The following is a 24,324-nucleotide window of genomic DNA, read 5'->3' as shown; positions in this document are numbered from 1 at the left end:
ATTTTTATCTCACTTGTTGTGGTTTGCAACCCAGGTTTTCCAGAAGAGCTTGTGGTGAGATGCAGTCCAGGGTGACCTGTCGTGACCCCTGGGAAGATGAATGTTTTGAATAATCAAACATCACTTGCAACAGGCACACATAAAAGGGGGGTTAAAACCCAACGGCAATCAGAGAAAAGCAGACTTTAACAACCATTGATTGTACCTGTACTTGGAGTTGTTGTCACCCCAGGGCTTTCAACACCAGGAATGCCACCTTGGGACCTGGTGGTATGGAGGCCTGGGGCACCTGTTGTACTGTCACCATGGAAACCTGGTCCCCCTGAGGAGCTGGTCTGGTTTTGCAACCCTGGAGAGCCTTTGGTTGGAGCCGTGCCTGAGGAAGAGAAATACAAAAACATACATTGATAAGGAAAATAGTCCAAATGATAGTGTGTATTTCTTGACTCAACTGCAAGATAAAGTGCTTTCAATCAAAAGTAATGCAACTCAAATGTGGTGAGGATTGAAAAGAAGATTACAAATTGACATGACCAAACATCGCTCAGGTCTCACCACAGTTGATCTCGTCAGAGCTGTCTTTGCAGTCCGGTCTACCATCGCAGAGCACAGAGACAGGGACGCACTCTTCAATGTGCTGGCAGGCAAACAGGCCTGGCTTACAGCGCAGCACCGTCACTCTCCCACCACCAGAGGGGGATGTGGTCACCCTACTGGGGGTCACCAGCTCATCTAAAATAACAGGAGGAGAGGGTGTATCATGTTAACGGATGTAAAGTAGGGCCAGCCATATTTCTCTAAAACAAATAACTCACTTATAAGCTAGTAAACAAGAAGAAATTCTGAAAATTCTGATTTTTATCATTTAGTTGTACATCATTTCTTTTTACGTTGTTTTTTAAAATATTTTAATCGTTAAACATTAGAATTATGACTATTATCTTTTTATTTTTGTTGTACCTATATGTTCACTTTATTTGATAGGGTTTTATATTGTTGCATCTATTCACTTGTCTTGTGTCTTATCTTTCCGAGATAAATCTTTATTTATTTTATTGTATTTCATTTTTTTATTATCATACCTTTTAACTCCTTGTGTCTCTTAACCTGTTAACTTAAAATGTTTATTTTTAGCTTGTGATGTGTGCCATTTCGTAAAGCACTTTGAGCTGCACGTGATGTATGAAAAGTGGTATATAAATAAAGCTTTATTATTAGTATTATTAATTTGATTCCTCACCTCCTCTGCAGCCAAGGATCTCCGCCCGCAGGTAGAAGGTGTGTCTGAACTCCACAGGGATGATGCGTAGGTAGCGAGCTCTGACCAGCCGCCCAAGCCAGCGGGTCACGGGGGTCCTGCCCACCATCCGCACCTCAAACACCTACACCACCACAGAGAGGATGTGGATTGTCTTAGATTTAACTTTCTCATATGGGGATGTATCAATAAACTGGAAACACATTGTCATTAAAGAGTCGAAATGTCCAAATTAGAAAAAAAAAGACCTTATCAGGACCACCCGGCTGCCCATCCTCAGTATAGTCTGTGAAGAGGCTGCTGTGCAGGGCGAAGGCCAGGCGGTATTTGGTGAGGTAACCCCACATGCGTTCACTGCCCTGGGTCACCACCCCTGACACCCACATGGGCTCCAGGAAGTCCACTTGAAAATATGGCTTGGGATCTGTAGGTAAGGGGCTCCACCCAGGCTCCATAACCTGACTGCACAGAGGATATGGTTTGTTCTTTTTCTGTATGCTTTATATTGTTTTGTTTTTTTTAAATGCATGAAGAGATCAATCAATGGTTGAGACAACATTTGTTTTTTGTGTGTTCTTTCTGCAATATTGGGTTTTTTCTTTCCAGTATTTATTATCTATCAGGTCACTCACACATTAGGGACAATGTTAAGTCGTCCAGCATCAGCAGGGTTGTTTTCCCGATAGGAGGATGAGGACAGCTGACCATATCGAATCCTCCCATCCTCCAGGCCAAGGGAAGAGGAGCAGATGCCTGCAAGAATATAATGATTTTTATAACCATTTAACAGAGCCCTTTTGGCAAACTGAACTATGAAAATAAAAAACAATTAAGGATATGGCTTGTGGTAATATATTTTTTAAATGAACTGTTAATGAATGAATGTGAACTGTATTTACACTCACCACGATATCCGGGGACACCATCCTGTAAATACATTAGAACATAAGTTAAATTTATATTGATGTGGCTTATTCTGTCTGCAGGTCTTTCAGTGCCAAGATGGGTGGAAAAACAATAAATAACACCTTTTCAACTACATTTTAGCCGTTGAGTATTATAATAACAATTATTATTACTTGACTGAGTATGTTAAATGTTAATATTACTTAAACAAGTACGTTTTATAGTTTTAAGGCATCCATAGTCATCACTGTTAAACTGATCTGTGTTGTATGCTGCAAAAGGGTGTTTGTGTATTTGCTTGTATGTCATTTGAATGAACAATGTTTGAATCAAATGTATCATATCTGGTAAACCCTTTGTTAATTATTATCTTAGGTTTAAAAAAATCTTTGGACATAAAATAAGTAAAAAAAAAGGCATAAACATCAATGACGAAGAAATTAAGTATTTTGAAAATCTGATGATTAATTGAAGTGTTCGTCTACCGTTGGTGTTACTGCAGGATGAGTAACAGCAGCTTTGGATGGAGTCCTGAGAGGAGCTGTGGTGGGTGTGTGTGGTCTGTAAATAAGCACACAACCATGAAAATTAAAAAATACCTAACATTCTTCTTCATCACTTCATTTACTACATCTATTATTAGCACCACTATGACAATAATGCCTTTAACCTGTCTGACTGGGTGGTGATGTTTTCATAGTAGTGGCAGCCAGTTTCATCCTCTCCATTGGGACAGTTGGGGATCCCATCACAACGCTGCTTTGCCTCGATGCAGCCCCCTGGTGGTGGGCAGGAGAACTGACCGGCAGGACAGCTGCGTGGACTAATAGGGGTGGGGGATGGCTGCGTACCTACAATTGAGTAATGGTCAGACTAATTCAAAATGGTTTCCTTTTTGAAAATAAATGGGGAAAGAGGGGATGACATGCAGCAAAGGGCCATGCGTGGGATTCTTCTACACTAAATGAAACTGAGGTGTGTTGTGACGTGCTCACCACAGTATAGCTCATCTGATCCATCCCCACAGTCATTGACTCCATCACACACCACTCCCAGTGGACCTGCTGGCACACAGCGACCGTTTTTACACTGGAACTCCTTTTTTCTGCAGCCACCTGCTGGGGTGACTAGGGAGGGAGGAGTGGGAGTGGTCGACCAGTGGTTACCTGTTGGCCAGGAGACGAGAGCAATTAGGAATCTCATTTGTAGACAAAAATCATAAGCAAAGCAGCATTAAACTATCTCCTTACTATCTCCACAGCCCATGATCTCAAGGCGAAGGTAGATGCCGTTCTGGAAGTCATGTGGCAGCAACCGGACAAACTGAGCCGACACCATCCTGTCCAGCCGGCTCTCTGCCACCCCACGGTCATCATGGTTACCATGGAAAACCTGGAGGGAGAGTAAAAAATACATCAATTACAAGATATGTAAAAGCAATGGCAATGGGCCTTAAATGCATGTGATGGAGAGTAGAATGGATTTGGTAGGTTTTGTCGTCTAACCTTGGCTCTGGGACGGGCATCGGTAACAACCTCTTTGTAAGTGTACCACCGTCTGCTGTCCTGGCTAAACTGGAGGTAGAAGCTGGAGACAAATGTGCCAAATACACCACCACCCTGGGTTAGCACACCTACAGGAGGGGGAGAGATTAAATGTGTTTATATACGGTATATAATCTCATGTTGGAATTGGCAATTTAGTAAACCAGTATTGCTGTGTTCGGTGTTCTACGGTATCCGCATGAATGTTTACCGGTGATGTTGTATGATTTCAGCAGGTCTATCTGTAGGTACGGGCTCTGTGTGGTGCTGGCGTGTCCCTCAGGACTCCGCTGTGGTAGGTCCTTATACTCCTCTGGTTCTGGACTCCAGCCCTGTAGATAAAGGTTTTTGCAGATTACAAGTAATGTTGCAGCAGGATGGTAGAGATTGGGAAACTTCCCATGTTGTAGACTTGAAAGCGTTAATTTCATCAAGATGTGTGTGAATACAGAGTTGGCAAAGCAAAATACAGTTTGTTGACAACATTATATGTTAGATAAAGCCTTTGGCATCCATTGTTTTTAGTTGAAAGCACTTTAATATTAGTAGCTGCCAAATTTGATATAGAGCTTTCAGTTTAGTTTCCCAGTTTTATTCAGAGAATGACTTGGAAGTTAACGTAAAAAACCCTCCAATACAGACATTATTTTTGCGAGATTTGGTGTATTATTGGACCATTAAAGAATTAATGGCATTTCATCTAACACATATCAAGTCAATTCACCCAAAACCAAAAGTGTACTGCTGCTAGTGACCCAAAAGGTAAACCGAGGATCACCAAAAATAGCCGAGATTCAAATCAGCTTGGTGTACCTGAAGGTCTGTATGGGGGTCCCGCCAATGGAGACGGCCTGCCTCAGGCGGGTGCCCACTCTGCTGTGACGAGGCTCTGAAACTGGAGGCTGGGAGGGTCTGAACACCCAGAGGAGACCAACACTCATCTAAACACAGCGAGAGGAGAGGTAAGATAATATTACAATGAGTGGTAAGTAAATAAACCATTGAATAAAAGTCCTAGAAAAAATATATGAAATGGTCTATCTCTACCATAGACTGTATATATAAAGATCTCTACCTGGGAAACTGCATGACCAACTGATCATTTGAAAAGTACACTAACCTCCAGGTGGAAGTGGATATGTTGGAACCAGAGGTGTAGTGCCCTCTGCTGGCTTGGAGGTCACAGTGACTGGACTTATTGTCACAGTGATGGTGTCATTTCCTCCTGCAGAGCGGTTGTAAAACAGAAAGGTTAATGTTAGAGAGCACTCGCTTTAATATTGCAGTATTTGAAACATTGAACTGGAGGTTATATCTAGAGTGCTTTAGTTTTGTCTTTGAAGGATTAAATCAGTAGGATTTCTTACTATGTTTTCATGAACTTATCCTCTTTTCAAGTGTTCAAGTTAGTAAAAAAACGAACTATATAAACTAATTCAGGTACACTTGAGATATGTCTATATTCACAAGAAGAGGGGAGTAAGGGTTCGCCTCCTTGACCTACATTTAAAGAAAAAAGGATACCAATATGGAAAAAAAGGATCCTAAATGTCAGAGATGAGGTTGGCATCAACGTCATCTTTGACATTTAGGATCACTTAGTGAGAACATTAGTAACGATTGATTAACTTGTGTTTAATTTGTGAAGGGAAAATGATGTTGATCATTAACCAGGAAGACATTTGTTTAGTATAGATAGCAGAACAACAGTCCTGATTTTACCTTGGCAGTAGCAGCACCTGTCTCCCTCTCCAGGCACCAGATCCTGGCCCTGCACAAAAAAAACGACATTTAACATTTGATTAGGTGACACGTTTGGTTTAAGTTGCTATGGAACACAACTATGTGGAGGTAGAAGAAGCAGAGCTGTTGATAAGACTATTTCCATGAGATAAGATTGAAACAAAAGAGCATTTAGCACACATGGTCAAATACTCATGTACCAATGTACTGCATCATATTTCCATTTGCGTAATGGCTACATACTTACAAACTACATATCGCAGCCACTATTGTCTCAAAATACACATGAGACACGCACACACAAAAAATACACTCTTACCTGTGGACATCCACTGACAGCGTGAGGACAGTAGGGGGAACACTGCACTGTGAGGTTGGGCAGACAGTGACATAACTGGCAGGGGTCTGACCTCCATCTGTCTCCCACAGCGTGAGACTGACCCTGGTACTCACAATCATCACAGGAGTCTGTCTGGCACCTGTGGACACACACACACACACACACACACACACACACACACACACACACACACACACACACACACACACACACACACACACACACACACACACACACACACACACACACACACACACACACACACACACACACACACACACACACACACACACACACACACACACACACACACACACACAATGTAAAATACATGCTAGAGTTTGCCCAAACAGGCTGCACACAGAAAATGGGATTTCTTTAAGGTTTGGTAAATGTAATTGATAGCATGGGATAGTTTGTCATCTTGATGTAACTTCAATACGTTTCATCTTTGAAGGATCCTTAAAATGTACAGCAAATATAGCAAACTAGTCAGTTATTGCTCTGTGTTATACTGTATCGTGCAACTATTTAATAAGATCTCCTGTGGAGACCATGAAGTTGGCAGTACATTTTGATAAAAATTGCTTATTTTCTTTAAAATGTTCTATAGTACCTTTCTTTGTTTATTTGTTCTGTGTACCTCATTGAATTTTACCCAGATTATAGACAGTCCTACTCGCCCAAATATTAAGTCCCCAAATAAATCCTCCTTAATTGATCTAATTTTAACAAATGTTCCACATAAATACTCATCTGTGGGAGTATTTGCTAATGATGTGAGTGACCACTGTGTTGTTGCCACAATTAGGGACACTAAGGTCCAAAAGGTTAAACCACGTATCATCACAAAAAAGAGAGACAAAAAACACTTTGTGGAGCAGGGTTTTTTACATGATCTGTTTGATTTTGATTGGGGTAGAATCAATTTGTGTGCTGATGTAGAAACTGCATGGTCTTATTTTTATCTTGGTTTTATGAAAATTATAGATAGACATGCACCTCTGCGTAAATTTAGAGTGAAGGGACGAAACAATCCCTGGTTTTCTGCTGAGCTGTCCAGTCTCCTTCATGAGAGAAATAATGCTTGGGCTAAGGCTAGGAAATCAGGCTCAGAGGTAGAATGGCTACGTTTTAGGCAGCTAAGAAATAGCTTCACATCTCAAATAAAAAGTGCTAAATCAAAGTACTATTTGTCGGTTACCACAGAAAACCTGAATAATCCTAGGAAATTTTGGAAAGCCATAAAATCGATTTCCACTGGTGATATCCCAAATGAGCTACCTCTGTGCCTTACCACAGCATCTGGCACTATATCAGACAGGGCTACTATGCTAAATTGCTTTAATGAGCATTTTGTGTCGTGTGGCTCTCTGTTTGGCTGTGTGGCTCCTGTGAACGCTCCAATCCTTGACTCTGAACAATGTGGTCTGGAAAACCCTTTCAGTTTTACTCCTTTAACTATTGGTATTGTTCATGAAGCATTATCCAAGTTAGATCCTAGGAAACCGGCTGGCCCGGACAACGTAGAACCTTTCTTTTTAAAGATAGCTGCAGATTGTATTGCTCCACCTCTTACTTCTCTTTTTAACCTCTCCCTCAGCACGAACACAATTCCAAAAGTATGGAAGTCTGCTTATGTCTTGCCTTTACTGAAAGGAGGGGAGGCAACTATTTTAAATAACTATAGGCCAATCTCTAAATTGTCAGTTCTGGCTAAGGTGCTCGAACGCTTAGTGAGTGAACAAGTAAAGGAGTTTTTATGTATAAATTATATCCTGTCTAAACATCAGTCAGGATTCAGAAAGAAACACAGCACCATCAGTGCGACAATGAAAGTGGTAAATGACATTACTACTATTTTAGATAATAAGCATTAGGCCCATTTCCAAATTATCTTTTATGTCAAAAATCCTAGAGTAGATTGTATACAGTCAACTTCTCGCTTTTCTGGAAGAGCACAAGGTACTCGAGGTCTTCCAATCTGGTTTTAAAACCTTGCACAGCACGGAATCAGCTCTTTTAAGAGTTTTTAATGATATCCTTTTAGCAACAGACTCAGGTGAATGCATTATCCTTTTACTCCTTGATCTAACGGCCGCTTTTGATACAGTGGACCATGAGATCCTGATAGCTCGTTTGGAGCAGTGGGTGGGCATTAGGGGCAAAGCCCTCGAATGGTTTAGGTCGTATCTGACTGGTAGGACTTTCTGCGTCAGCCTTGGGGACTCTGAGTCCTCGTCTGCTCCTCTCCTTTGTGGGGTTCCACAGGGCTCAGTGTTAGGCCCCCTGTTGTTCTCCCTGTATTTGCTCCCTCTTGGGTCCATTCGAAAGCACGGTATCGCTTTCCATTGCTATGCAGACGATTGCCAAATATATGTGCCACTTAAAAAGAATGACTCATATTCAATTAAACCGCTGTTTAAACTGCCTTGAAGACATTCAATCCTGGATGTCATGCAACTTTTTAAAATTAAATGATGACAAAACCGAAGTGATGGTTTTTGGTGCCCCTCGGACCACTCCTATAGACCTAGGATCCCTGGGCCACTCCACCAGGCCTACCATCACAAATCTTGGGATAAAGATGGACCCTGAACTCAAGCTTGACAGCCAGATCAAGGCAGTTGTTAAAAACAGCTTCTTCCACCTCAGGCAGCTAGCCAAAATAAAGCCTTTTTTAAATAGTGACCTCTTTGAAACGGTAATCCATGCCTTCGTCATCTCCCGCTTGGATTATTGTAATGCACTATATATGGGGATAAGTGCATCCTCCCTTGCTCGCCTGCAGATGGTGCAAAATGCAGCTGCAGGGCTACTAACGAGCACATTTCCCCAATTTTATCTTCACTCCACTGGCTGCCCGTTCATTTGAGGATTCATTTTAAAACTCTTTTATTTACTTTTAAAGCCCTCAATGGCCTGGCCCCGCCCTACCTCTCTGCGCTGTTACACAGCTACACGCCAACTCGCACTCTCAGGTCAGCTGATCAGTTGCTCATGAGGGTGCCAAAAACAAAGTCTAAGCGCAGAGGGGACCGTGCTTTCTCTGCTGCCGCCCCTAAACTGTGGAACGACATGCCCTTGCTCATCAGACAGGCTCCCACACTGACTGCTTTTAAATCCCGTCTTAAAACCCACCTCTTCTCCTTGGCTTTCAGAAACAAGTAGAGTGTTGCTTTTATTTGCTTTCAGTGGTCTATTGTTTTTATTATATGGCTGTTGTTTATTTTTTAATTATTACGTTTATTCTGGTTTGTTTTGTGTTTGTATCTTGTATTTTAAATGTATTTATATTATGTTGTGTGAGCTTATCTCTCTGTACAGCACTTTGGTCTGAAGGTTTTTAAAGTGCTATATAAATAAAGTTGGATTGGATTGGATTGGATCCTTTTGGAATCATTATAATCTACCTCATATTGGACATTTGGCCATCCTAGTTAAAAGGATGTTGGGTTTTCCAATATCTTTAGAGTAAAACCTATGGGCCATGGATTCAGTATCTGAGAGTAGAAGTATAGTATTGTAATCAAGTAGTTAAGAATACCATGTGAACAGGGCTACGTACCGGCGGGCTTTCCGGTAAATTCCTCTACACGTTCTCCCGTCTCCATGCTTGATGGGGTTGTTTGGGCTGCGGAACGACCACTGGACACTCTGAACCCCACAGGGCCCCAAACACTCCCCCCACTCAGACCAGGAGGACCAGCCACAGTGCACTGCAGGGTGACAAAACTGACTCTGTACGATCGCTCAAACAAAGGTGCATATGGGTAAAAGTCAACTGTAGATTAGATGTTGATCTTAAGGTAAAACTGCCTGTTTCAGACTCACCTGAACAGTCTTGGTTAGACTGGCATCTTTGGGGCCTTCCCCTCTCACAAACACAGATCTCACAGTCCAATTTTATCTGCTGGCCCGGCCAGTAGCGCACACCTGCCACTTCACACACACACTCCTCTGGTAGCACACACTGTTGCTTATGGCTCATCACCTGGCCATCTGGACACCAACAACCTGGAGTTGGAGACAAGTTGAAGTTGTGAGAGATATGTAAATGACAAGCAGCAGCCATTTATTTTACAGCACAAGATATTCCATGGTCCTTTTCACTGACCAGGGGAGCAGGGTGCTATTGAATCACAGGTGGTCCCACTGCTGATGTGTGCACAGGACACTGGGCAAGGGGCACAGCTGTGTCTCACCAGCCCAGTGGGACAGCTGGTGTTTGCACAGCCATCATCAGGACAAGGCTCTGGGGTGGGACAGGAAACAAATGAGAGAAGTTAATGTTTTTTAATTATTTAGATCAGCGGTTTGTGTGAGGTGCGCCTCCCCGCCAGAGAGCTTCAGGGGAGGCGCAGCGTGAGAAAAAAATAACGAGAAACAGTGAAATCTAGCTAGTTAACTTCAGCTAACTTTATGCGAGCGGCAACATGGATCGATTTTTAGTGAAGTTACCTAAAGTGAGAGAGGAGACAGCTTCTGGCAGAAAACGTCACTTGCACACTTTTGGCTGTCTGTGGAGACCGAGTTCCCCCACCTCGCCAAAAAGGCTGTAAAAGTGCTCATTCCCTTCACTTCACTTCAGTGAGTGCGGGTTTTCCGCATTGACTTTGATCAAAAGCGGTCAGCTGCAGCCAGAGGATTATCTGCGTTTATTCCTGTCTACATTGCATCCCCGCATCATCCGCCTGTGCGCATCAAAGACGCAGACTCATTGTTCCCAGCACTAAAGTAGGGGTGAGTGTAATAAGGAGGCAAAGTTTAGGTTCAGTGTGTTGCCGGGAGCATATAAGGATTTATCCACGATGTTGAAAATGTTAAAAATGTTTAAAACATAAAGATAAAAAGGTTTAAAAAAGTTATTGTTTAATGTTTTAACGCTGAGGCTACTCAGCCAATCAAATCGGTGCAGTCAGTGAGTCAGCACGATAGATTCAAACACACAGAGACGAGACAAGAAGAGAGAAACAGTCGGAGTCATTTCAAATGGCGTGCTCAAAAAAGAGAAAGGTAGACAGCGAAAACAGAGCATTTAATGACATTTTCTCTTACTGGACCTCTTTGACATGCAATTAAATACCCCTGCATTATAGCAACAACAACAACAATAATAATAATAATAATAATAATAGCAATAATAATTGGGAGGGGGGGGCGGCTGTTCATATGTTCTCTGAGGGGAGGCTCTTTGCAACCGTACTGTTAATCTTTTTTTGATGAGATCTTGAATTGTATATTTTAAGTAACAATACATGTGCAACATTTAAATAGTGCAAATTAATAAATACTTGCTTTATTCAATAAAAAATGCAGATTAATTCGGTTCGATTATTTTCATTTCAACCTTTACTTACTGATTTCCATGGGTAGGTTGAATCCAGGGAGCTGGGAACAGTCTCTGCCTCCGTAGAGAGGAGAGACGCAGCCTCTGTTTCGGACCTGCACTCCACCACAGCTGGAACAGTTAGACCAGCTCCCCCACGGCAACCACCGACCATTCACTAAAGATAGCAGAGAGCATCACTTTTTAGTACAAATACAGTACATATGTGATTTTTACCTGTGGTATTGTTTATTATTAAACATATTCGTCTTAGAGTTCATGTCCAACTCCTTACCAGGGCAGGTGGTGTTGAAGCATTGCTGCCTCTGGAGGTCCTGCCCCCGACACTGGTGCAGTGGGTCTCCTTCAGGACAGGTTCTCTGCCGGCTCATGGACCCTGTCCCACAGGAGGTGGCGCAGGGGCTCCACGGACCCCAGGAGCTCCAGCTTCTGCAGCCCTGCTCATCAGTGGGGCCTCCAAGTGGAGCCAATGTGGAATCAGGGCAGTCTGTCACACCATTACACACCTATGGAACAATACAAGGTTAGTGAACAGGAATGTTAGTGAAGGGGAAGGAATATGTGTTGCTGTTTTTATTCATGGTATTGTTACAAAAAGCTCATATTTCTTATATTTATTCATTAATAAATTAATATAGTAAAGATAGCGGCACATGCAAACGCAGCGACCCCTCGCTCTCCTCATATATATATATATATATATACTGAATATGTCTGTTGATTTAGTGGGAATGCTGATACAGAATTCTAACTACTTGTTCTTCGACGCACGAAATTCTTTATTATTCTGCCGGGTTATCTTCTGCTCCCACATTCCACATCGCAGAAACTCCGTTCAAACATCAAAACGTTCAGCTCGGTCGGGAATCGATGGCTATTACTTTTCTCATTCATAACTTTCATAACTCCAGAGATATATTCCATAATTCATCACATTTTTAACATGGAAGTCAATGGAGAAACTCTTCAGACTTGAACAATCTTCATGCGACTTCAACTGCTAACTGTTCCTTCATACTTTCACTCAGAAACCTCATTCCAACTTTAAAATGTTACACATCTTTCTGACATTATTCGTGTAACACAACTTTTAAATCTGATTCATACTTTTAGAGATATTAAACATTGTTCAGACCTTGGTAAAGAGGCCTTCTTCAGATTTTAGAGTGCGTAATGTCACAGCTAGAATGGAGGACAGATTTAATTTTGCCTTCATATTTTCTTTTAAACCTGCCATAATTCCCAAACCCTACATTCCTGAGACATAATTTCTCATTACAAACGTAGGAAAACATCTCGTAGCTTGAAAAATTTAAAAATAATTAAGCAAAAATAATTAAACAAAATGCCTCTTGAGGGCATGAAGTGACCAAAACGTTCAACATGTCTCCAATAAACCCCATTGTAAGTTAAAGAGCCTGTGACACGGTTTTCCCCCATCATCCAAACCCATCAATTTGAGTACATATTGTCCCATTAAAAACCGTTACTGAACTGATTTTGGATATTTGTACTTTGATAACCATTAATCTGCCCTTCAATGTTGACAATTTTCTGGATCTTCTCGCGGATTCTTCAAGTCCCGCCAAATGATGGGTGACGTCATTGCGGGCACAGCGCTCCAGCTGCACCGTCCAGGATCCCAGCATCTACATGTAAACCTTTATATATATACAGTCAGATGTAAACGCACGACGGCGCACACAGCAGCAAGCTCAGACAGCGATGACAGGTTAATGTTGAACGTGTCTGAGAGCTCATATGAGGCTGAAGGATCGGTTTATGTTGTATCTGTTAGAAGTTTAGGAATGAGGTGCGTCAATATGGGCGATCATATGGTCATGTAGCCAGTGGTGGAATGGGACTACAAATCATCCCGGGACTCTCGACCGACCCACGTCGGTACCGCTAGTAAATTGTCAACGGGGGAGTGGGGTATGTCAGGGGCGGCGGGTGCTGTAGATAGTAAATGTAAATATGTAAATATTTGTGTCACTGCATCCTGGTAAAATACAAATATAATGTATAATGTCTGTGTCTTTGACATTAGCGCTGCCAGCCACCTGTGCCCTGTACTACGAAGCCAGTTCAACAGACCCTGGATATGTTTGAGTAACAAACGAGATCTCGCTAAGCGGTCCTACGACGCTGGTTATCAACTCGGTAAATCAAGCCAGGGTTTCTCTCTCCAGCTGAGAGCGCGTTCACGTCTAAGACACGAGTGGATCTGACTTTAAATTACATTTGTCTCGAGTGTTTCGTCAACATAATGTGTTAAATAATACTTCTGCATACAGTCTGTGACACTGAGTGCTGCACGGCCAGATGAGGCTGGAGAAGCTGACTCAGATAAGGAAATATATGATATATTATGATATTATATGATCGATGATCTGATTGATGATGTAATATGAATGATAAGTGCGACACGTTGGCGTCTTCTCTGCATACGGCAGTTTAAACTGTATTTCCTTTATCCTGTAATATGACTTGAGAGATTTAAACTCCGCACACTGAGTTGATCTCTTTTCTATAGACGCCGGAGGCGGGCAGCGTCAGGTAAAAGAAGTTATTTAGCCTTCTCAAACCTGAGCCTCACGCGCCGCCTATGGGGGATGTGCTAGTTACTTATCCGACCGGCCCACTTCGGTACCGGCCCATCGGGATTCGTCCCGATGGCCAGTCCGCCACTGCACCCAGCCCACGTAAACTGTCAACGGGGGGAGCCTCGCTGCGGGGAAACGGTGGACCTAGTGTCCCGATCGGAGTGGAAATAATAATAATAATCCGTGCATTTTATCCATTAATTTCCCAAACATTGTGGTAAAAAAAACACACGTTTAATCCATGTTGTTGGTGTACTACAACTACAAAACGCATCGGTTTGTTTTCTCATCAGGAAATGCAGACCGGCTCAAACAAACGATTTTTAATCATCATCCTCAAGATCATTTAATGTATCATATGTTCGCCGAATTGACATGAAAGCACTAATAAATGTAGTTTCATCCACTTGAGTTTACAACCACAAAAATAATCGATTTGTTTGTATATCACATCCGACGGGAGGAAATTCAGCAGCTCTCACTCCCGATTTTTAATCCTAATGTAATCATCATCTTCACCACGATCATTTATGTTTATGTCACCGAATTGACATGAAAGCACTGACAAATATGAATATACTGTAGTCAACTTCATTAAAACGTTATTAACGTGCCTAATCTCAGCAATTCACCATTTCTACGCATGACAACACACTTTGTCCGTGTTTGGCTCTCGAAGCGTTCCCGCATTGACGTCACTTCCGGCTTCCCCCAAAACTTCAAAATGAGTCGAAGGAATTTCCCCGCGATGTTCGAAATTATTGATATTTAACGGAACGGTATCGCTTTTTCTTTTTTAAACTGACGGTTCGAGATTACTAGTAGCCCAATATTTCATTGCACAACAGTTGTTGGGATGGTGTCACAGGCTCTTTAAGCCTCATCTTTCCCCACCACAGCAGCCGCACACCTTTAGTTAATCTGCCAAAAAGGCCACATTATTAACCCGAAAGTACACAAAAAGTACACTTCAGATGCTCAAGTTCCTTGACATGCTTCACGCTTTGAAATTTCACCGATATCTGTTACGGTTCTTCAACAAAACTTTCACATGTAAGAGGTTTATCTCTCATTCAGAACAATGAAAATGCTCTCCTCTCACTGATTACTGCACATCACCATGGAAACCTTTGATCTCTGGACACGTCTTTAGCTCAAATATAAACACCTGTGTCATGGAACACGATGATGTCATAACTCCAATTGACATGCTCAGAGCAGCAGATTTCAGATTATGGTTAACACAGCTCTACATCAAATCTGATGTTACGTAATGTGATGTTACTATGGCAACACATCCCTCTCCATAAAACAGCAGACTTCAGATAATGGTTAATGGTCCTGCCCTCAACAGCTCTACGTCAATTATGGGGTGTCTTCATATGCCGTTTCCATAGAAACGCATCCCTCGCCATAAAACACGATGTCGCTGTAACTCCAATGGACACGGTCCGATCGTCCCCCAAACTTCGCTTGTATATCACCGGTCCATGCCTCAACAGCTTTACGCCAAATCTGAGATCTCACCATAGGCTGTTGCCATGGAAACGCATCCCTCGCCATAAAACACGATGTCGCTGTAGCTCCAATGGACACGGCCCGGTCATCCCACAATCTTCACCTGTATATCACCTCTCCATGCCTCAACAGCTCTACGTCAAATCTGACATCTCACCATATGCCGTTTCCATGGAAACGGCATATGGTGATATGGTATCCCTCGCCATAAAACACGATGTTGTCGTAACGCCTATGAAAAGGGTCAAAACAGCACCAGACTTCAGATAATGGTTAACGGTCCAGCCCTCAACAGCTCTACATCAATTATGGGGTGTTATCATATGCCGTTTGGGGGGCTGGGGGCTTGAATCCCTCGCCATAAAAGACGATGTCGCTATAACTCCTATGAAAATGTTCAAAAACTGCTCAAACTTCACATGTGTGCTAACGCGCCATGAAGACATCTACTGGACAGTTTTGAGATTTCCTCAATTGCCGTTGCCATGGCAGCGCAATGCTCATCATGAAACAAGGTTTTCTCATAACTTCAGTGAAAATGCTCCAAACGGCCCAAAACTTCACAGGTTTGGTGACGATGCAGCCATCAACGCATCTAAGCGTATTATGGGATGTAATCAAATACCATTGGCATGGCGACAGATAATTCGCCATCAAGTTAGGTCAAAAGTTTGCAGTTCAAATATTCTGCTGCTTTTCCAAGCCTTTTTACTTTTTTTTCTTCTCTCATCACACATTCAAGCCCCCATTGTTCATGTATAATTTCAATCTAAATGTTTCACTTTCTTCTTACACATTACATTTCAGCATAGCAGTTTAGCGTCAGCTTTTCAGCATAAAGCATTCCCACTAGCAATTTCTTCAGGAATTGCATTCTCTAGTTATGTATGTGTTTATAAATATGTATATACATATTTGTATACATATTTGTATATCTTTTTTATTCGTTGGGATTGTGGGGAACAGTATTTTGATCTATCTGTCTGTACACACAAACTGAAAGAATGACAATAAAGTTGACTTTGACTAAATGTTTTCATGTTTAATAAATGGCATGCCTGTGATGGCCAACCAACTTCCTTGCTAATTAGACAAGGCTACCACAACTGATTCTTGTTTTGTTTAATTTGACAGTTGTCCATATATCACTTTACAAACTTTCTGAAAAATGTAAAATGATTGCTAAACCTTTCAGGGAAATAATGTCCTAATTTTCGGATTCACTGCAATGCAACTGAAACGTTTTCTAACGTCGTCCTTCTAAACAAAATACAATGATATCCCTATTTTATCTTTAACTACCAGGTCACCTTTCACCTAACTACTACCAACTTAGTATTACGTTTCAGTTGTTCTTGTTGAATATGATGTCGTCTCAGACGTACCATGTTGAAGGGGACACAGGATCCATCCATACAGGTGAATTCAGGACAGGTGAGAGTGGTGTTCTCTCTGCCAGGGGGCACTGGTGAGACAGTTTTATCTAGACAGAGCAAGATAACGAAAAAAATTAAACATACCAAACAAATTAATCTGTATGAATCTGACAGATCGGAATGAACACTCTCTTCAAGTTCTTTTCTTTTGTTTCTTCTTCTCTCTATGCTTCCATACCTTCAACATTTTATTTGTAGTTATATTCCCTGTGTTCCAATTTGAAACATAACAATGAACATTTTGTCAGGTCTTATGCTTTATCTCTTCCATTCGCTCCGGTTTTAACCTTTGTCCTCCCCTATCGCATGAGAACTCACCACACACCAACTCATCTTCGCCCCGTGGACAGTCTGGAACTCCGTTGCACACTTGCGACATGTTCACACAGGTCCGGTTGTCACATAGAAAGCTGCCTGGACAGGGAGGGATCCGAGTAGAGCCTAGCAGAGGGACAGAATTATCCTCATTGTCTTAAAGGTGGGGTAGGTAAGTTTCAGAAACCGGCTCGAGATACACTTGTTGTTATATTCCATGGAATGCTCTTAACATCCCGATAGCAATGAATATCTTAAGTGCTTTGACAAAAAATCCATAAAAAAAATGTCATCTGTAGAAGCCGTAATACTGTAAAAAGTACAACCAATCAAGATTGGATGGCCTCCCTGCCTGTCAGCCTTCCATCGGGGCACAAACTTATCTCGTGCCCTCATTAGTCATGTGCGCGTTCGTGTGTGTTGGAGGAGGGGCTCTATAAGGAAGTGGCAGATTTTCTCCGGTTGTGTATTTTCAAATTCTAGCGATCTCGAGCCGGTTTCTCAAACTTACCTACCCCACCTTTAAGAGAAATCCTTTTTTTTGTAGCCTGATGAATCACTTTACATTAACTTACCACAGCTGTCAATACTCTCATCTGAGGCGTCCCTGCAGTTCGGGGTCCCATCACAGAGCTGCTGGTAGTCCACACACTGGTCCCCACTCAGACAGGGCACTTGGCCAGGGCCACAGGGTGTAGTACACTGTTGCTCATCACTGCCATCCATACAGTCTGTTTCCCCATCACAGCGCCAGGCCTGAGGCACACACTGCCCACCAGTGGCACAGCTGAACTCATAGGACCTACAAGCTGTAAAAACAGGGATGTATAAGAACAATTCTAAATACTGAAAATAAAATCTTCCTAAATCCCTAAATCATGACTGTTACCTGAAGTTGGCATGGTGACAGGTAAGGGTGACGGTGTTGCAGTGTGGCAGTTGGTTCTGTTCTCATCCTCTCCACCTGGACAATCTGTTGTTCCATCACACAGCTTAGTGGTGGTGACACATGTACCGTCACTGCAGGCAAACTGGTCAGGAGCACAGGTCACTGCCAATCACATAAAAAGGATGAGGTTTGGTCACTAATGAGAGATGGCTACGGGCAAATGTGTATTGAACTTAAAGCCCAGTCAATGAAATGCTGTGTTGTGATTGCTACCTTTACTTGGACAGACAGCTTCGTCGGTTCCAGAGGGGCAGTCTGTGTGTCCGTCACACACTCTGTTTGCAGGGACACACTGGTCCCCAGGGCACTGAAACTCCCCCGGTGCACACACACACCTATAGTAAGCCAAAACAAATGAGATTATGATCAGTTGTGTAAAGTAACTAAGTACATTTACTAAAGTACTGTGCTTAAGTATGATTTTGTGGGCTTGAACTTTACTTGAGTCAAACATTTTGCTACTTTGCAACTACATTTCAGAGGTACATCCTGTACTTTTACTCCACTACATTTATTAAATACCTTTAGTTTCTTTGCAAATTTGGAGTCATGATGTGAAATATAAACAACCCTTAAAAAATACTTTAGTTACACATGGAATAAAATGTAAAAACTACCCTACAGTTTGCAAAGTAATTAAAACTAGCTGCAACTTTCCCAGTTTTGATAAAAACATTAATGCACCGTTAATTATAATCAAAATATATGATATATTTTATTCTGAAATCTGCCAATGTGTATAATGAACACAATACTTTTACTTTTCGTACTTTAAGTATATTTTGGTGCTAATACTTTTTAACATTTACTTGATTAACATTTTGAATTAAGGACTTTAACTTCTAAGTATTCTTACACTCAGGTAGTTCTACGTTTATTTAAGTAGAAGATCTGACTACTTCCCCCATCTCTGACTATGATGACATCATCAAGTGCAATCCATCATTTAATGGGGGAATGATGCTCAAAATGAGAACTAAAATAAAGACTAAAGTATATGTTGCGACCAATATTAGCTGAGGAATATTTGCAAATAATTGAGGTTAACTAGACTATAATATAGAAAGTGTCAAGATTGTATGCTACATAAACTCAGCAGGAACTCTGCAAAGTACATTAATAAATGTCACTTAGCCATTGACTATCCCAAATACCAAAGGTCAGCAGAACAGAAAACACACCCCCTCTCATCACTGAGGTCCCCACAGTCATCGTGTCCGTCACATCGATGGAGGTAGAGAATGCAACGTCCTCCAGCACACAGGAACTCCCCCTCATCACACACCACACCACAGTCTGGAACAACACAAGAACAGTTCAACACATGTAAAAACAAGGGGAACAGGACATCCTTTAATTGTTAAAGGAATACTTTTGATAAAGTGTTGTTGTTGTTGTTGTTGTTGTTGTTGTTGAGTGTTTTCAGTTAGGTATAGAATATAGGTAATATTGCTGGATAAGTGACAGATGACCTTGTTCATCAGACCCATCAGCGAAACCACAGTCCAGCCGTCCATCACACACACGGCTGGCTGGAAGGCACTTTCCATTAGCACACTGAAACTCCCCCGGTGGGCACAGGGGCATGGGGGTGGCGGGTCCGCAGAACTCCTCATCTGATTGGTCAGCACAGTCTGTGCGGCCATCACATCGCAGAGCCTGGTTCAAACAAGGTCCACTGCAGAGGTTGGGGTTAATTCACTACAGGAAATTCATTCTAATTCAAAAATGTTGACACGCTGATGTGAATCATGTCATTTCATATTACCACGTTAACATTATGGGTTGTAGCTTGCATGTAATGTTTAGCTTACAATTATAAATGTATTTAAGAAGTCTATTTATTTGAAGTGAGCAATATTATGGAACAATATTTTTGGAGGCTAAAAACACAAACACTGCTATCATAAGGGAAAAATATTTGTGTTGGTTAGAAATGCTAAGTCTAACCTACAAACTAAGGGTTGATTTATAATAGATCATTTTGATTCCTTAGTTATGAAACGTCCTTATCTCCACACATTCAAGTTTGCTTGTTTATAAGTAAAGTGAGTTAGGATTCACCTTGGCGTGCTGGTGCAGCGGAATTGTTCTGGAGCGCAGGTGGACAGGCAGATCTCATCTGAACCATCACCACAGTCATTCTCGTTGTCACACACCCACTGGGAGGGGATGCATCGCCCCCCAGCACAGGTAAACTCTGACTCCAGACAGGGGGGGCGAACAGGAGGGCAAGCCACACCCTTACACTGCCACACACCAGCCTCACAGGAACTGGACACACAAAGGCAAATACACCACTCTGACTTCAATTTTGATAATTATAAGGAGCAAAAAGAGATGTGTTCAGGCTTTATATTGACTGACCAGTTCTGACAGTGTTGAGTGACGGTAGTTCCAGGTGGAAACATGGAGCCCTCCCACTCACATGGACACTGAACAGGAACTACACAGCTGTCCCCTGTAGAGCAGAAAACATACTGACAATTCTTCTTTTCTCAGAGCTTTTTACAGTTATAAGGCAAACAAGTTTGTTCTGAGGGTAGCACGAGAAGAAAGAATTTGGGCTCATTTTCAGGTTATGGTCTTTCTCAAAATCTTTACAGTAATTTAACTTTAAACTTCACACGACAAAAATCAGGGTCGTCCTAAACAAGATTACATTGGAAATCTAAGCAAACTACTAAAGGAAAATTTGTATTATAGTAATTATTTATGTATAAAATTGTAATTTCAGCTGTAATTCTGCAATGTGCTCTGACAGCAAATGAAATGTCTCATAGCTCACCTACCGTGGAAACATTTATTACCATATAAAATGTGGTTGACATCACATATTAAACAGAGCTTTTTTAATATATCATCTGTAAGAATCTGTGATTATTTTTAGCATTTCCTAACACCGGTACTGTGAAGCATGAACAGACGTGCATCAAAATCAAAAAGGTAGCTGACTTTGCAGTTCCCTCCTTTCTTGTCATGACATTATTAGTTATACATGTGTTTTTTTTTGTTTTTTTTGTTGAAAAGAATTGCACTGAATTCCAAACGTGCATACTGTCATTTCACTTTGACATACAAAAATACAATTTTAATTCGCATCCACATGTTAAAGCGCAACGGGCAACTCAAAAATGAAATAAAAATGAAAAATAAAAAACGACTGTCCAAAAGAGCCCTTGTTGGGAGTTTAAATCTCAATGGTTTCCTGGATTATCTTGTCCAATGTGTTTGTCTTCTTCTCTATATAATGTCCATCCTTTCTACTGGTCTTCCATGTTTGGTAGACTTAGTCTCAACCGATGTGTCAGTTTTTCCATTATGTAGATTTCCTCTACTATCTCCATCCATTGTCCTTGGGTAGGGATATCACTTAACCCCATTTCCTTCTGATGGCTTTCTTGCCGGCTATCAACAACACTTTAACTAAACATCTATCTCTTGGTTGTATATCATTTTCCGTAAAATTACCCAAATAAAAAATCGTAAAAAATGTCTCTTGGGGAAATCATATCCGATTATCTTTTGTACTATGAACCATTCCCCAAAACGTTGTTATTTTGTGACATTTCCAAAATACATGTGAATGATCTGCTTCTGCTGTTCCACATTCCCTCCAGCATGGTAACTTTACATTTGTGTATCTGTTGGATGATTGCTGTATTCTCCACATGTTTTGTTACAGTGTTATACATGTTTTTCGTATATACATTAACAGCTGATATTGCATTAAAAGAGGTTAACACTGTATACAAAAAGGCTCAATTCACCCGATCGAATGCTTTCGAATGCTCTTCGAATCTTGTTTTGTCCTTTTTGCTTGTTCTACTTCTACTATATGCAGTGTCCTCCTGATATTGTCCTGGGTCTGACGTTCCCTCATAAATCCTGTTTGTTCTTCTTCTATTAAATCGTCTATGAAGGTACTCAATCGTTTAGAAATAATGGTTGTATAGATTTTGTAGTCTACATTTAATATCAAAATAGGCCTAGAGTTCCCACAGAATTCCTTATCCCTTCCCGGTTTTGGAATGACTGATATGATTGCTTCAGTCCATGATGGCGGCATCTTATTATTTTGGAGTGTCCAATTGAAGGATGCCAGGAGTATCGGTGCCATTTCATCTCTAAACAGCTTATACCATTCTGCAGGGCAGTGGTTCCCAACCTGGGGGGTGCAGGGGGTGCGCCAGGCCTCAGATGATTTGAGCCCAAATATCATATTTAGACTTTTTTTTTTGCTACATATAATTGTACCGCAATACATGATTGTCGCTAAAAGCGTTGTCTCTACATTACAAAAAATATTTAAAAAAATGTATTAATTAATTTGAATAACAATTCAACTACTGTAGCTAATAATGGCATAAAAAGGCATAAAAAGGCACAACTTCCAACAGGAGTCATTTGGGGGGGCTCTTGGTAAAAAAGGTTGGGAACCCCTGCTGCAGGGTATCCATCGCTACCTGGAGATTTGTTATTTTTTAACGTATTTATTGCATCTATAACCTATTTTAATGTAATATCAGCTGTTAATGTATAATTTTGTAAACTGCCAATTGATGGTAAATCCAGTGAATTTAGAAAGGTTCTAATTTCTAATGTGTATTTATTGAGTGTGAAAATGTATGTTTGGCATGAGTGTGAAAGTGTCTATCTCTCCTCGGTCAATGTGTAAGAGTTAGCAGCTCTGCGTATATATGTACGTCCAATGGTTGATTGGGGAGCATGAATATCCATATCAATCTGATCATTAATAATTTGTCTAATTTTAGTAAATGTGGCTTACCATGTCGGACCGTGCCAGCAGGGCAGAAGCACCCCTCCACACAGGAGAGAGTGCCACACTGAGAGTGAGGACTCCGCTGAACAGTGGGACATGAGGAAGAGCAGGCTGGACCACAGGGATCATACACCATCCCATTGTCACACTGCAGAGCTGCAGGGAATGAGGGAAATAATACGAGTATCATAAAAAGACCAGTTCAGAATAAATGAAGTTACAGAAAGACGAGAGTAAGATGTGAGCGCATTGTGTGACATACGACAGAGCTCCTGGGACCTCCAGCGGATGTAGACCCCTTTATGGTTGCACTCTTCAGCATAGGCAGAAATGGCTGTACAGAGACACTCACAGTCCCCTCCTGAGTCACAGCTAAAACACACAAAAAATAATAAATGATGATGGAGTAAAATATGAACATTCAACGTGATTAGGAAACTACATGTTTACGATATCTTTATATAATGAATATTCTACTGAACCCTGTAGAGTATTTTAATACTACTGTAGAGGCTTTGTTTTGTATGCTCTGCTTTTACTGTTACTGTTGTTACTTTTGTTAAAGCATTCGTGTTTTTTAGGGATTTAACGCATATATAAATAGGGTTATGTAATGTAGGCTAGTACACAAAAGCATGAAGTTGTAGCAACACATTTTCCATCAGCTGGCAGTCCTACTTATCATACACACATTCCCATATACATTGAGAAAATGTGCAAAGTCCTGGAAGTTTGGAAAAAAATTTGTAAAACCAGTGCAAGAGATGCTGATAAAAAAGCTGTTTCTATCGACCCCATTGGCATAAGCACATATAATGTAAACAGATAATATATTTTTAAAAGAAACGTTTAAGATACTCAGTCGGTGATCGGTGCGTTCACTCACCCACAAGCATCAAAGACACACCAGTCATAATACTGCTGGAAAGGCACCTCAGGGTGGCACCTAGAGAAGAGCTCCTGAGTCAGGAGTGCACACCTTTTCCTGGCCCAGGTCACCCTGTGGGGGTTCAGCTGAAAAAGGCAAACGAGAGGAGTTTGTTTCATGTATTGACAAATCGCCATGTAAGTCAGTAATTTCCCCCTCGTGGATTAATAAAGGTTCAGGTTGAACTCACAGCACAAGGGTCTCTGAGGTCCTGGTCTGCGACGTCAGGGCAGGAGGGGCTGACCTTCCACGAGTTACCAAACAGCTCGGCTGTAGACTCCACGATGCCCTGACGTGTAGTAAAGTCATTCTCGGTGTCCCCATCAAAGTTACCACACAGGCCACTGACCCGACCCCGCAGGTGGGCGGCCAGGCGCACATACACACGCATACCTGGAGAGAACATGTAGAATGACAACAACATTACCACTGGTTTGTTAATTAACCAGCATTTAAAGCCACATACAGTACATGATCTTAGAAATGCTATGAGAATGATTGGTCTTGACAATAAATATCAACAATAATGGATACTGATGGAAAAAATGCAAACATTTATAGATCATTTATATATTTTGCCAATAATAAAAGGATAAATGAATAAGCAAAAAGAAGAAAAAAAACTTCTAAAAATAAATGATCATTGAC

General features: G+C 41.4%; 1 protein-coding gene across 1 annotated transcript in view; it reads right to left on the bottom strand.

Annotated features, from left to right (window-relative positions):
* Positions 1-24,324, bottom strand: part of sspo (SCO-spondin) — a 136,312-nt gene that overhangs the window by 85,376 nt on the left and 26,612 nt on the right. The window contains exons 24-58 of the mRNA XM_034109166.2: positions 23,867-24,069; positions 23,635-23,762; positions 23,011-23,120; positions 22,755-22,904; positions 20,333-20,426; positions 20,030-20,239; positions 19,438-19,643; positions 19,147-19,261; positions 18,179-18,300; positions 17,906-18,067; positions 17,592-17,825; positions 17,020-17,142; positions 16,651-16,748; positions 11,416-11,647; positions 11,152-11,298; positions 9,909-10,046; positions 9,626-9,808; positions 9,360-9,510; positions 5,771-5,930; positions 5,431-5,479; positions 4,829-4,933; positions 4,522-4,649; positions 3,920-4,040; positions 3,670-3,797; positions 3,415-3,556; positions 3,160-3,291; positions 2,835-3,015; positions 2,650-2,725; positions 2,164-2,185; positions 1,891-2,011; positions 1,507-1,720; positions 1,241-1,382; positions 556-732; positions 206-376; positions 14-88 (exon numbers count right to left, since the gene is read on the bottom strand). Of these exons, the coding sequence (XP_033965057.1) occupies positions 14-88; positions 206-376; positions 556-732; positions 1,241-1,382; positions 1,507-1,720; positions 1,891-2,011; positions 2,164-2,185; positions 2,650-2,725; positions 2,835-3,015; positions 3,160-3,291; positions 3,415-3,556; positions 3,670-3,797; positions 3,920-4,040; positions 4,522-4,649; positions 4,829-4,933; positions 5,431-5,479; positions 5,771-5,930; positions 9,360-9,510; positions 9,626-9,808; positions 9,909-10,046; positions 11,152-11,298; positions 11,416-11,647; positions 16,651-16,748; positions 17,020-17,142; positions 17,592-17,825; positions 17,906-18,067; positions 18,179-18,300; positions 19,147-19,261; positions 19,438-19,643; positions 20,030-20,239; positions 20,333-20,426; positions 22,755-22,904; positions 23,011-23,120; positions 23,635-23,762; positions 23,867-24,069 (4,950 nt within the window). The remainder of the gene's footprint in view (positions 1-13; positions 89-205; positions 377-555; positions 733-1,240; positions 1,383-1,506; positions 1,721-1,890; positions 2,012-2,163; positions 2,186-2,649; positions 2,726-2,834; positions 3,016-3,159; positions 3,292-3,414; positions 3,557-3,669; positions 3,798-3,919; positions 4,041-4,521; positions 4,650-4,828; positions 4,934-5,430; positions 5,480-5,770; positions 5,931-9,359; positions 9,511-9,625; positions 9,809-9,908; positions 10,047-11,151; positions 11,299-11,415; positions 11,648-16,650; positions 16,749-17,019; positions 17,143-17,591; positions 17,826-17,905; positions 18,068-18,178; positions 18,301-19,146; positions 19,262-19,437; positions 19,644-20,029; positions 20,240-20,332; positions 20,427-22,754; positions 22,905-23,010; positions 23,121-23,634; positions 23,763-23,866; positions 24,070-24,324) is intronic.

The sequence above is a fragment of the Pseudochaenichthys georgianus genome, chromosome 20 (assembly GCF_902827115.2).
Source record: "Pseudochaenichthys georgianus chromosome 20, fPseGeo1.2, whole genome shotgun sequence".
In the NCBI taxonomy this organism is placed as follows: Eukaryota; Metazoa; Chordata; class Actinopteri; order Perciformes; family Channichthyidae; genus Pseudochaenichthys; species Pseudochaenichthys georgianus.
Note: the sequence above shows the minus strand (reverse complement) of the source record. Positions and strands in the feature narration are given on the sequence as shown.